The 13,916-nt window shown below is 38.6% G+C and overlaps 1 protein-coding gene across 1 annotated transcript in view; it reads right to left on the bottom strand.

Moving 5' to 3' along the window:
• LOC125233523 (extracellular serine/threonine protein CG31145-like) overlaps positions 1-13,916 on the bottom strand; it is a 96,317-nt gene that overhangs the window by 9,533 nt on the left and 72,868 nt on the right. The window contains exons 4-7 of the mRNA XM_048139575.1: positions 8,337-8,573; positions 5,697-5,821; positions 3,961-4,039; positions 59-302 (exon numbers count right to left, since the gene is read on the bottom strand). Coding sequence (XP_047995532.1) covers positions 59-302; positions 3,961-4,039; positions 5,697-5,821; positions 8,337-8,573 — 685 coding nt within the window. The remainder of the gene's footprint in view (positions 1-58; positions 303-3,960; positions 4,040-5,696; positions 5,822-8,336; positions 8,574-13,916) is intronic.

Below are 13,916 nucleotides of genomic sequence, written 5' to 3'. Positions count from 1 at the left end.
TTTCCGTGGAAGCAGAAGTTCGCCGGCGAGACGAAGACGGTCTTCAACAATTGCGTACCTTTCGTTCAGCTAGCTCGGAGGAAGGAAGGAACGCAGCGAAACTTCCCTCCAACATGTCGGGGTTCCCACAGATAGCGTGCCCGGTGTCGCAGTAGTAGGAGCACTTTCCGTGGAAGCAGAAGTTGTTCGCCGGCGAGACGAAGAATGTCTTCAAGATGTCACCCTCGGTGACATCGTAGATCTCTGTGGTCATGTTTAGGATGCGCCCGACTACTGGCATGGCTCGACGAAATCCCAGTATCCTAAAACAATAAAGTTGAATTAAAATCATGTAAATAAAATTAGTTTGTATTATTAAAATCTAAATACTTAAAAGAAGAAACTGACTGACTGACTGACTGACATATGAACGCACAGCCGAAACCGCTGGTCCTAAGAGATTCCAAATTTGGCGCTATAAAGTATAGATGAGCACTAAGAACGAATTTTTCAAAATTCACCTTAGGAGGTGAATTTTGAAAGGGTGAAATGGGAGTCCAAAGTTTGTATGGGAAAACAAGATTAGATTAGTACGCGGGCCAAGCCGCGAGAAAAAGCTAGTTACATATAATTTTGGAAATCATTAGTCGTACAAAAATATTTCCACGTGTATTGCTAATGTTGTTATTATTGATCAGGGGGGTTACCATGACGTACTAAAGACGTTCAGTTTAGGTTGAGAGAAAGGGACACAGCTATAGCAGTTACATAGCTCCGTCCCTCTCTCTCAACCTAAACTGAACGTCTTTAGTACGTCATGGTAACCCCCAGATATATTTAAAACTTCTTATGTTTAAAGTATAGGGTCGATTACTAGAGCTATTCTGGCCCCGTAGCCGAATGGCATTTCTCCGACGCCAAACGAAAGCGATACGCCGCTGGCTCTGTCGCGCCAATACGCAAGCGCGATAGAGATAGATATCTACTAGCGCTTCGTTTCGTGAGCGTTTCGTGAGCGATTGTGCCATTCGGCTAGCCACCCTGGTCTTCTAATAACGTAGAGGTTATAAACTAATTATTAATCCATACTAATATTATAAATGGTAATTTGTGTGAGTCTGTTTGTTTGTCCGTCTTTCACGGCAAACCGGAGCGACGAATTGATGTGATTTTTTAAGTGGAAATAGTTGAAGGGATAGAGAGTGACATAAGTTACTTTTTGTCTCTTCCTAAAATGAGAAAAGTTTGTATGGAGCACGGAAGTATGTATGGAGCATTCCGCAATTTTCGAATTTAATGCGAGCGAAGCCGCGGGCAAAAGCTAGTAGGTAATAAAAATATACATGACCAAACGACGACACGAAATTAAATTATTTAATTATTTACGACAAAGTTCAGATAATTATTAATGAATATTAATGAGTTATGAGAACATAAAACATTCGTAATTTTAGCAACCACCTTGATTTGCTTCATTTTTTATCGCACTGGTACGAGAAGTGGGTCATTTTTTGTCTGGTCGAAACTTCTGTCATCTGTAGGTACCTACTGAAAAACGTCGTACGACACACGTGCGAAAGGGAAATTAGTAACTCGTGTCGATTTAAAACACTCCCTTCGTTCGTGTCTTAATATGTCCACTCGTTTCGAGCTTCCTTTTTTTCGCACTTGTTTCGCAATGTCGCACGACGACCGGTCTGGCGCAGTCGGTAGTGACCCTGCCTGCTACGCCGCGGTCCCGGGTTCGAATCCCGGTAAGGGCATGTTGTATTTGTGTGATGAGCACAGATATTTGTTCCTGAGTCAAGGATGTTTTCTATGTATATAAGTATTTATATATTATATATATATCGTTACCTGAGTACACCCACAACACAAGTCTTCTTGAGCTTACCGTGGGCCTCGGTCAATTTTGTGTAAGAATGTCCTATAATATTTATTAAAAAAAAAAAGAAAAAAAAGTAATATTTTTTCAACGGAGACATATAAAGTTCTACATTTTTCTATCTATAAGTATAATTTTTCGTTCCTGGCTGTTGGTATACACCTGATTATTGTTATTTATTGCCGGCTCTAGGATTAAGATAGGCCGTACTAGATTACAATCAAGGCTAACAACACTTAGCGGCGTATTCGCAAACCTGAAATCATCTTCCAATTCGATTTCTATATAATTGCCTCTCGTTCACACCCATGAGGGGTGATAGGGATGCACTGATTTTGCAATTCTGAATAAGTCCGTGTTATCTGTTAAGTTTATAATCGATTAATCGGACACGTGATATTTCCACTTGATTAAAGTGCGGTACTAGATAACGTCATTATGTCATTATCGGTCAACTCGCTTTAAATAAATACAGGATTTTTACATGTTTCACTCACTAAACGCAATGTTAGGTACAATACTGAATTATTTGATACGATGTTTAACTAAGATATATGGATGTTTTTAATGTACGTAACTACGTAATGTAAGTACGGTAGTTGGGACACGTGCATAGGATGGAGCCCTCTCATTTGCCACGTAAGACTCTCCTGAGTGAAATAGCGCACGGTAAACGGCCGGTTATTTGCGTAAGTGCCGCAATCTTACGGACGCTGCTTAATACATCATAATAATTGATGTCAAAGGCAATGATGATGATGATGATGATGATGATGATGATGATGATGATGATGTACTTATAGTGAATTGGAGTACAAACAGGCCCACTGATCAGTTACCGCCCGCTTAAGCCGGGCAGCCCCCGGTCAGTAAGGTACTGATCCGCCTCGGTGCCGGTTTGCTCCTTTTGGGTGTAAGGGGCACTAGCCTTCAACTAGACGACCGGCGTCGTAATGTAAGTCACCTGCTGAATCCATGTAAACTAACGGTGAAAGAGTTTTTGCCGTTTCCAACGGGACCTCAATAAATCATTGCTTAACCAAATAGTAAAAACTGAAAATTACGAAATTGTATTACTGAAAAATCGGGTTATATTTAACAGTAATGGTAATACATATTTATGCTTTTGATTTTTTGGTTTTTTACCAAAGTTATTTGAAACAGAAACGTTATTTCAGGTATAAGAATAATTTATGCTTACATCTGACTATTCAATCGAAAATTATAAATCAAACCGAGCATAAAGATTAGCATAATCTCAGAGACACCTAAAAATACCGAGCGATAGGGTTAACTATCGGCTGTCGAGTAATCTATCGCCCCCGAGTGAATTGTAGCGCGGCCTCTAAGGCCTCTTGATATGTCGTCGGGCCATCCCCTCGAGTCCATAATTTACCTAGCAAAGCTACGGACCCCTTAGAAAAGTAACCTGAGAGTTACGTACATAATCTATCGATATCTATATCCGGCCACTTATTTCTCGGACGTCTCTCCCTTTTCCGAATTTTTGCAAAAAGGAATATAGTAACAAAGTAAAGTGCTGAGACGTTTGACACGCGATAATGCACCTCCTACAGGAATTTCACGCAATCCCCCGGAGTGGATTTTTGGATTTTCCTTTTGTTTTGTTTGTCGCAACGAAAATTTATTTCTTTGGCCTTTCTGAACTGTACTATTTATTTGTAAAACAGTATTAGATTACGTTTCCTCACTCAATTTCAGAAATCTGAAAGAACTTATGGAAAAGAAAACTTGCTAAAAGCCCTTTGTGTATTGAACAATATACACAACGGAGCAAACTCGAGGTCGCCTCGAACAGTAGTTGTAGTGGAGAAGTTGTAGGACAAGCCGCTAAGCCGGTCGCGTGAAAGAAGTGTCTGGAAGTTTAGTGAATGGAACTGACGCACACCTTCTCGGATCCGAAAGAACTTTGCTAAGTTTCCGCAAATCGCTCTACTCGCGCGGACCATGCGCAAGTACTCGAAACTACTCGTACAGCTCTCGAAGGAAACTTGTTTACCGAACAACGCGCCCAAAGCCGCTCGGGGTGGCTTGAAACGTTTCTCAACATGATAAGTAGAAATCAATGTACCCACCTCATTGGTTTGAAGAGCGCTTGAATACCGTTGGGGTAGTCGATAATGAGCTTCAGCTGGGTCCCTCCTTCTTTTTGCTCTGCCAAAGATAAAATTAATTATTGAAAACGTGGGTAGGTATTTGATCGAAAATAATCGCTCTTTGTAGACGGACATCTGAAGGGTTTTCTACCTGAAGCTGAAAACAAACGGTAAACTATGGAATAAAGTCTCTAACACTGAAATCCAATTAACTGGTTTAAATATTTAAGTCCAATTTGAAGTAAAGGGCGAGATTGTTGTGGTAGTATTGTCCGCCGGACCGCTAACCCCACAACTGATTGCAAATCCGACTTCATTTAATATACATACGGCTCCCTGTTCGGACCCGCCCCTCACAGAAGTTTGCCCATTGTTCTTAAATATACATAGTACACATACGTACAAATATTAATTATTACTAAGTAAACTAAGTATAGGCCATCAAATAGAATAACTCACTAACAAATATTAAGATCCATTCATCGGAGTAAAATATTATAAAGACATTTAGAAAAGGCTTATTTCAATTAAGGACCCTTAAAATCAAGACTGAAGAGAAACGGATTTAGTAATGAATTATAAAAGAGGCAAACTGAGTAAGCCCGGACATTTAAGCGTAACAAACGAGAACGCTGCTGAAGGTAGCTGTCCAAAATATTAATGTATTCTTAATTCAAATGGACATGCCTACATATTTGATACCTTTACTTTAGTATAATATCTACAGCCTAAGTTAATCGAACTAAAGTCTATTTGAAATAATAAATACGGAATGGAAAACAGAGGCCAGCATGGGTAGGATACTAGTTGAAGTCGTGCAAGATATTATACGGAGACGCACGCAAATACGCAACTTTTGCTAGTAGGCTCGCGAACGGTGCGTAGTGCTGCGTACTTGCGTAGCTAACGTACAAACTGTTGACGCTTCGTAGCGGGGCTGGCTTGGCGTACGCTAAAAGTTCCCACTTATTCATAAACCTTCTTTAAATTTATCAAGCCGAAAAAGTTCGTATGTCCCTTTCTATTACACCAATACATGGGCATGTATTCACAGATGTCATATTTACCATAGATCAAGCAAACGCAACTATTTAGCGTGTCAAATGAACTCAGTAAAATACACCGCGTTGTCCGTCTTTAATCGCTGCTTGCAGGTTTCGAGTTGTAAGTTGAAGTCAACAAAAACATTGAAAATGCCTCGTTACGTGATATTTAATTGCAACAACACAAAAATTATGAACACTGAAGGGCCTGAGATATATTTAAAATCACGGGCAAGTTACAACTTCAGTACAAATTCTGACACGCTCGGCCGCCATACAAATAGATCAACTTATTTCTTCTATCTAAATCTAGTTCTATCGGAAAGGGACAAACGAACTTTATCGGCTTGATAACTTTAGAGAACGTTTATGAATAAGGGGGTTATACTATACCAAAGAGGATCGAGTATTATAGAGAGTTACTGTCGAAGTAAAATGTGTAATCACAGTGCTTAGACTGCCATCTCTTGACACAGGCTTAAAACTTTTGAACCTCAGTTTTGACAATTTGGCCCATATTCTTAGCTTGATATGTTTTAAAATGTCAAATATTAATATTAGCGCCATCTAGCCGAGCGTCCTCCAAAGGTGTAACGCTTAATCTAGGCCATGGTTCTTTTCTTAGACTTTATCTGTCAATACGGAGTTACATATGTGTTTGAGTATACGTACCGGCGTGCAGCACGGGCAGCGTGACCATGTCCTTGACCACGGCGTCCACGAGCGGCTCGCCGTCTTCATACAGCTCGTGCTGCGCTATCCGCAGCTGGAACTTCTCCAGGTTGGACGCGTTCACGCTGGAACAATAGAAAGGCGTTCATTAGATTGTTAAAACTATAATGAATTAATACGGAACGGCTTCTCAATAAAAACATAGTCCTTATTTTTCTGGATATTGGCATTTGTTTAATATGTCGTGCCCTAGTCGATGACTAACTATGTTTAAAGTTATGCGTGGTTATGCGATAAGTTCCACTATTTATAATTTTTTGATCGTCGCAAAACTGTTTAGGTATATATTCAATTAAAATTTCAATGCTATTAACTCTACCTAGGTACTAAATAATCAAAATTTGAAATTTACCTTTCAGGATAGGGCAATATAACTAACCGACATTATCTATGAATAAAAAGTTAGTGAGTACGTAAGAACGGGTGAATACTGAAAAAGTCGCTAAGTACCTACTCATATGTAGGAATTCAAATAAGGTGACTCTTTGACACTATGTGTAAACACAATCAATTCCATGCATAAATGCAACTATCCGCCAAGTACCTATGACAAACTGCGTAAATCGGACGTCGTCTCACTCTTATTGAATATTTAATCGGTCTCGAAAATGGAGCAAAATGCAAAGCGGACGGTTGGGAAAACATCACGGCTACTTTGCAGTGTTGGCGCATATTAGTAAACCTGGCCGTTAATGTCGAGATTTACATGGAAGATTTTCCGATGGCGGTGTTGGTTTTGGCTGCGTGGAACACATAAGTGGACGTGATTCGCCTGCGAGCGCGAGGTGCGAGACTCCAGGCGACGCGGAGCGCCCGCCGCTGAATACTAAGGAGCCTACGTGTAACGTTCTCGATTTGTGGCATGCTCCGATAACCTGCATTTGGAAATCAAGCCGCCAGCTACTCGAAAATTTATTGACTCTCTTTTTGGTGAGAATTGTACCGGCATCAGGTGGGAATTCTAAAAGCTCGATTGTCCCCGCTCGGACAAATGGACGTAAGGAATACTAAATGACCACCACTGCCCGCTCCATTAGAATAACGTTCGAGCTTTCACTGTTGATTTACTAAAATAAGGATTTGCGTTACAGTTTTAGTGCATGTAACATTTGCACGGGATAAGCTGGCAATTTCGTAAAGAGTGTACCAAATTAATCAGTATCATGCCGACCCTTTCTTATATGAGACATGAAATTTTGGGCATAAGAGGGCCCCTCATATCGCAAGCAGCGTTTCAGCCAGCCATCATGCATTCATTCCATTTAGTTTTATTGTCCGAGACCCGCGCCTATCGCGGCCCGCCCTGTAACTGGATTTTAAATAAGATTTCCTTCAGAGGTTGCGAAATTTGCCCTGTGAGATAAAGAAAGGTCGCGTTGTCTGATCCGTACGGAATCGGCACGTCACCGAGTATGATATGATCCGAACTTTATAAGTTTTATAACCAACTGTTTAGAAATGCTTGAATCTCCTTTTCTCCTGGGCCAACACAACATGTAATATTCTTTTCATCTTTACACAATGTTCCTATGAGATTTGGCCTAATATTTACTTTGGTGGAATTACCTACGTGGGCCGCCAGAGGCCGGCTGCGACCAACTTGTTTGATTTTAATGCATACTTCAGCACTAAGCGCAGGCATTTCCAATGAATAAAGCACTCGTTTTAGAGTAGCCGCGAGCAGAATTTTTGACAACCTGACATTTATTCATGGTTTTTGGCGTGTAATATAAGAATACCACGCGATACTAAAATTTATTCGTCACAGGTCTTAGAATAACAGTGATAAAGTAATCGGTAATAAATCACGGTATAAATAAGCGTAGGTGTTGGACATGTATATACATTGTACACACGCGCAAGTTTACGGCCGCGATAGTTCCGGGACACGCAAATGGAGCATCAAGGACCGTAGGCAAGTAGGCAACCACTAACGCACCTTGGCTAACTATTCGCTACAAAGTAATGCGGAAAAGCGACAGAGGGAGTCGCGTATTGTTCACCACAGAGCGTGAGTGATTGGCGACTTGTGTACGGGCCCAGCACAGTTACTGAGGCTGTGTTTACCGACGACCGTCGGCGCCGCGATATTCGTATTATCAACTTTAATTGCAGCAATAGCGAACTAACTAACAATTTAATTTGGGGACTCGCAGAACGCTACATAAATCTTACTACTACTTGTGGATGTCAGCTGTCGAGAACTTGGAGAAATTTTCCTTGTAATGTCCTTTTCGCGTCGTTTTTACCCGGAGAAATTTTAATTAATATTTCTTAACGGACAGAATATTAAGCTGAACGTTCCTGTTATTACGTATTTACATTGTGCGTTAACATTCTGTAAAATGTACTGGTGACGTTAAGACATTCTATGGCAACATTAACTGTGACGCGCATATTAAATCTAGCTGAGGTTTGGCTGTAATTGCTGTTGCAGATATTTCATTTTATTTTGAAAATTGTTTTATATACATTTGAAGATACGGTGCAAGTCTTCAAATATTTCCATCTCCTCTTCATTCATGCTGGAGGTCCCTAGTCAGTGAAACGTAACATTAGGTACTAGAGAACAAGTCTTACCTAGGTTCCAAGTCTTCCATCTCCCCTATAGTCGGATTCTCAGGCCGGAGCACATTAAGGTCTTTATGCGGCGGTACAACCACCGCGTGGTTATGCGCTCCTAGTCGTTGGGCATCCACGATGCGCTGCAAGTCTTCAAATTTGTCGGCAGGTGGCGCCGGCGTCCGCGGCTCGGCGTCGGCGCCGCTGCCGCTAGTTTCGCTCGGCTCGTACTCTCGGGAACTGTTGCTGCCATTACTGTAAAGGAAAGTGTGGATGAGTATGATGCTCGTAACTAGCTAAAAGACTTCGCATTTTCGTATTTTATGTTGCCTACGTTCTAAAGCTATCAGGAAGTTGGAAAGTGAAGGTATTCCCTATCTTTGTAGAGGAATGTTTTACCTAAACCCAATCACAAACCGTTTTTGAAGCACGCAGCATTTTAGCTACTTACAATATGTCGGACACTTCTTTCAAGCTAAATAAATAACTTAAAAAGATTCTAAGTAGGTGATTTGATTTCGTTGGAATTCAAGTCACGTTATCTTTCTTTAATTATCCTCGAATGAACTGAAATAAATTCGCATCAGTAAAAGTAATGTCGCAAACCCATCTTACTGCTGTCATATAACCATTGTTCATCATTTTAATCACAACTGAACAAGTACAATAAATCTCAGTGTGCGAGTGGCTGCTAGTGTTTTGTAACCAAAACCTGATAAAACCGTGGGCGGTTGGCGAGTTACTTAATCCATTAACACCTGCTAGGATCCGCGTTACAACAACAGCGGTCTAGCCTAATGCTGCTGTTTTTTTTTTTTGCTTTACACGCAATACTCTCAGAGCACGAAAATGCTAAAATGGAAGAATCATTTCAATTCCGGAATTCCCGTTTAATATACTCGTATTACTGACTACATTTATAAAAGTGTATGTTGAGGACAATTCAGGTGCAAAAAATCTTTAAAATCGAGGTGCCGTTCTCGACTGCTTCATCCTCCAAAACTTGACCATTCGGAATGAAATTTCAGAATCTAAATAACAATGATATAAACTATGTCAAACTTTTTAGTTTTTGGGCCAATTATCAATAAGAATAATTAGAAATAGGCCTTTTAAATTAAAAATATCAAAACAAACTCAACAATCCCCAAACCCAACACAGATAAAAATAATAACAATCTGTGTTGTGCAAACATTGCTCTCACAGAGAACCTCCTATAGAGTAGCATTCTAGGAAATTTTGTTCGCGATACAAGTCACCAGTGCCAGTGGTGCGAGGAGCGGGCGGGGAATGTGTTAAGCGCGCTGTGATTGGCCGTTTCAAGGACGGCGGGCAGTCGCGCCAGATGAAAAGGGACAGAAGTATGACTGTCCCTCTACTGACGCGTAAGTGGCCAATGTAAGTTGACCTATGCCGGCTCTGAATAAATTATAAATATGACTTTTATGTGGAATGTAATGACGTCTGTTTTTAAATTTGAGCTTCTTGTTACCTTTCCACACCACTTCACACTACAGGTGGACATCTTCAAGACATCAAAATACCCTTTTTCAATTTTTTACTGCGAAAAACACGCGCTGCTTTCGGGTCTGTTACTTGGTCGCTACTGATCGGGCACGGCGAGCGCCCGCGCTTATATCAGTGCAAATACTAGGAAGGCTGGCCACGGCGAGTCGTCTTGTAATAGATGTCTATAGGGGTTGGTCTGTGATTGCTCTACTAGCTTCAAACATCAGGGAGGAAATAGTAGAGAACGTGGCGTAGAGCGTTTGCAGTGTTAACTCCTCCTGTTGCGTCTTAAGACGAAAATGGATTAAGGTAAAAGTACCAGTGGTCGACACGCTAATGCCCAATAGATGACATCCTTCTGTCACATTTATTGTCAATGAATTCAGATTGAAAGTGGCATCTACTGCGATACTGTCGAGCACTGCACTTTTACCTTATCGTCATAAAATATATGTGGTCTCGGTTTTCGTATTCATATCATATTTCGTATGTAGAAGCAGACACTGCCATTCCTCTTGAAACGGCAGAAGAATTTACAAAATGAAAAATGATTGGTAAAGGGATGGCTTTTTTATTTGTTATAGTATGTTTTAACTAACTTGCTACGTACGTAGGTACTAAACTATCATTGAGCATTGTTGGAAAATGCTACGAAAAGGTCAATTTTGTATACTAGTACATATCTATACTACATAAATAATCAATTGAGAGTTTATAATTTATTTTTTGTTTGCATGTCTTTTGTTTAGTATGTACCTATGTGGATAGACATTCATTTAGCCGGCCTTTTCTGAATACTTATAACAAAATTATTTTCCTTCCATTCAGTAAATACACTGATGCGTCTTTAAACGCTTCTCAATAAGAATCAAATATTTTAAATCGCTCCTTCAATATCTTCATTAGTACTGTCTTGAAAAATATGAAATAATTATGACTAAGTTCGACATAGGTAAATACATAAATAGAAGGTAAACCAATCATCAAGAAAATACCAACGAGAATGGAGTTAATTAACAAATATGAAGAACCTTTTGTACAATTTTATAATGCGATTATCTATTGTTTTAATTACCTTTGGCCGTTTTCGTTAGTACAATAACAATAACAAGCTGTCAGTGATTTTATAATTGCCGATATTTTCTGAAGAACCGGGGTGAATAGGGTAAAAGGTCCTTTGTGCCTTCAGTTTCAATAACAGCATTAACTTCTGCTAGTCTGACTGCTTACAAAATATTAGCTAAGCCAGTGAAAGTATGATCTGCTATCTTCCTCATACGGCATCTCTGTTAGGGAGGTCGGGGACCACATATTTCTAAATATGGCCGTATCCGTAAGTCAGTTCTTTTACAAAAACGCGTGCTTTGACTCGTAACGTCATGTTATTCAAGATTAGATTTGATAAATCTACACGACATCGTTGTATGCTATTCAGTAAACTAACCAGCAGGGTTACCACATGATTGGGCGACAGTATCTCGCCAATCATGTCTTATAAACAAACAGTGTATCTCGCAATAAGATATTAAATTAATAATCTCGCGCCAATCATGTGCTAGCCCTGCAATCTCTTTAATTTTTAGTAATATCTATACATGTAATGTGCGCCTTTCACCCAGGATCATACTTCCTTAATTACTTTCTTCAATTGTTAATTTAAGTAGATTTTATTAATTGTTTCTAGATATACTTTATGTAGCTAAGTAGCTATACACTTATATTATACATAATATGTGAGTATGTTTAGTAAAACGTCCCACTTTGTCGGTTACCATTAAGGCGAAATTAACTTGTAAGTATTTACACTCTAAAAAATGAAGACCAACTAAGAGCAGTTTTCTCTTAGTTGACGTTAAGTTAATCACTACAATTACGATCTTATATAATTCAAATAAAGCTGATTACTAAAAACAACAAGGGAATGTATGATTGAACTAATTACTTAGGTCTTTTGTTATTCCTAACCATTGTACACCTTGAATCAATTATTAACTTGTTAGGCATAACTATGTAACATAGGTTGATTCAATCCTTAGTTGAACTTACTAAGGTAATTTAGTTAGCATAATTATTTTTCATGGAATTATTGAACAAGATCTTAATCGATTCAGTTACGTTGCAAAAGTAAGAGCAATCAAAATTACCTTATTTGATTTGTCTAAGATCTTATCAGGCTCGTATGGAATCAAGATGCTTGACTACGACTATCAAAATATTGATAGGAACAACCAAATTTTTTTTAGAGTGTACATGAATAAACTGACAAAGCGGTTTTATAGCAATCGACAAAGTGGGACGTTTTCCCGTGCACACTCGCATATATTGAATAGAATAGAATAGAAAATATTTATTTGGCATACAGATACATGATAAAAACAAGTAATACTTAATAACTAGTACACCAAATAGGATGCCTCTCAGTGAATACCGTGTCTAATAGACGCGGCACTGGTTTTCAGGGCACCCATATTGGAATATATACAGCTTTAATTTTCAATAGAAAACTATGAAATGTAATAATTTTGGGCGAGTTGGAGTTACTCGGTAAGCTTTAAGAACAGCTTGGTCCGTGGTGGGTAGAAAAGTGTTTGTACGAGTAGGTACGAACCAATCCGATCGTCAACATGTTGCAGTAGATTGTTTCAGAGGTCGTGCGTGGGTAATATTGACTGCAATATTTACGAATCAAACAAAAGTACTATTTCAGTTTTGATTTTTAACTGAAAGTATTTTCTGTGAGTGAAAGGGTGAAACACGCCATAAGTATATTATGGAAAGATAGAGATATACATCCACTCGACTCGATCTCCAATTAGTAGCGTGCTGATACCGATTTTACTCTCCAACACTTCAATATTTTTATGAATTACACACTGTGGCCACTGCTACGTCAAAAGTAAGTTTATTTTATATAATAGACATTAAGTGTGTTTAGTAAAACGTCCCACTTTGTCGGTTACCATTAAGGCGAGATTTACTTGTATCTTTATATGAATAAACTGACAAAGCGGCTTAATAGCAATCGACAAAATGGGACATTTACCCGTGCACACTCAATCATAATACCGATATCATAAAGTAAGTACCTACACAGTATTTATACAAAGTTTCTAACATTGTTATTTAAATTACAAAATACAACTACTATCTAGAATTACAATTTAATAGTACATACTAATAAACAGTATTTATATTGCAGTGGAAGTTGCCAGATAAAATATCTTTGTGTTCAACGACATGACTAGAAAAAAAAACAACGTGAGAGATTAGTTATAGTAACAGTAACATATACTTTAAAAACCTTACCCTGTTATCTACGACAAAACGACTTTATCTAATTGCCCGTCTTATGCCAAATTACAGATTCTCCGTGTTTCCTGTGGAATCTGAGTGTAATGCAAACAGAAAACTACATTAGATGAATCTTTTTATGAAATAGTTGATAAATGTAAGGTAACGGACCCAATCATGGACAGTTTAAGAAAAATTTTCGCCTATTTTTGATATTTCACTCATAAATGTAAAAATTCTACCGCTAAGCGTGTTAAATCTTGAATGTCCTATCCTTCTTTTACATTTCAAGCGTATTGCAGAATGGATACTCCTATTGGTTTCTTCATAGTTAACAAATTAAAAATAGGTGTTTTTTCTCCAATTATGGACGGCAGTTCTCCAGTTATGGATCCCCCATTATGGACAGTGAAATAAGTTTAAAATTATACTTTTAAAGCCAACTGATACTCAATGAGTCAATATTATATACCATAAATACAATTAGTTTGAGTTATTTTAACATAGGATTGTTTCTTGTAAATTTTGGTTTTGTAAATTGTTCCTTGTCCATCATAGGAGGTAGGCAGTTTTTCGGTTCCAGTAATGGACACTCGCAAAATAACGCCATTTCTTTATATCTTTGGAGCAACAAACTAGTATGTTTTATACCTTATCTCATGCCTAATTCAGTAAGTAAAACGCATTCAAGTTTACACCGAGTATTATTTTTTTATTATTTTATACATGAACTCAACTCTCTTAGCAACATTACTAAGGATTCGTCTTGATATTTTTTTCAGTAAACTGATGAATTT

Source organism: Leguminivora glycinivorella, chromosome 14 (assembly GCF_023078275.1).
Source record: "Leguminivora glycinivorella isolate SPB_JAAS2020 chromosome 14, LegGlyc_1.1, whole genome shotgun sequence".
Lineage (NCBI taxonomy): Eukaryota > Metazoa > Arthropoda > Insecta > Lepidoptera > Tortricidae > Leguminivora > Leguminivora glycinivorella.
Note: the sequence above shows the minus strand (reverse complement) of the source record. Positions and strands in the feature narration are given on the sequence as shown.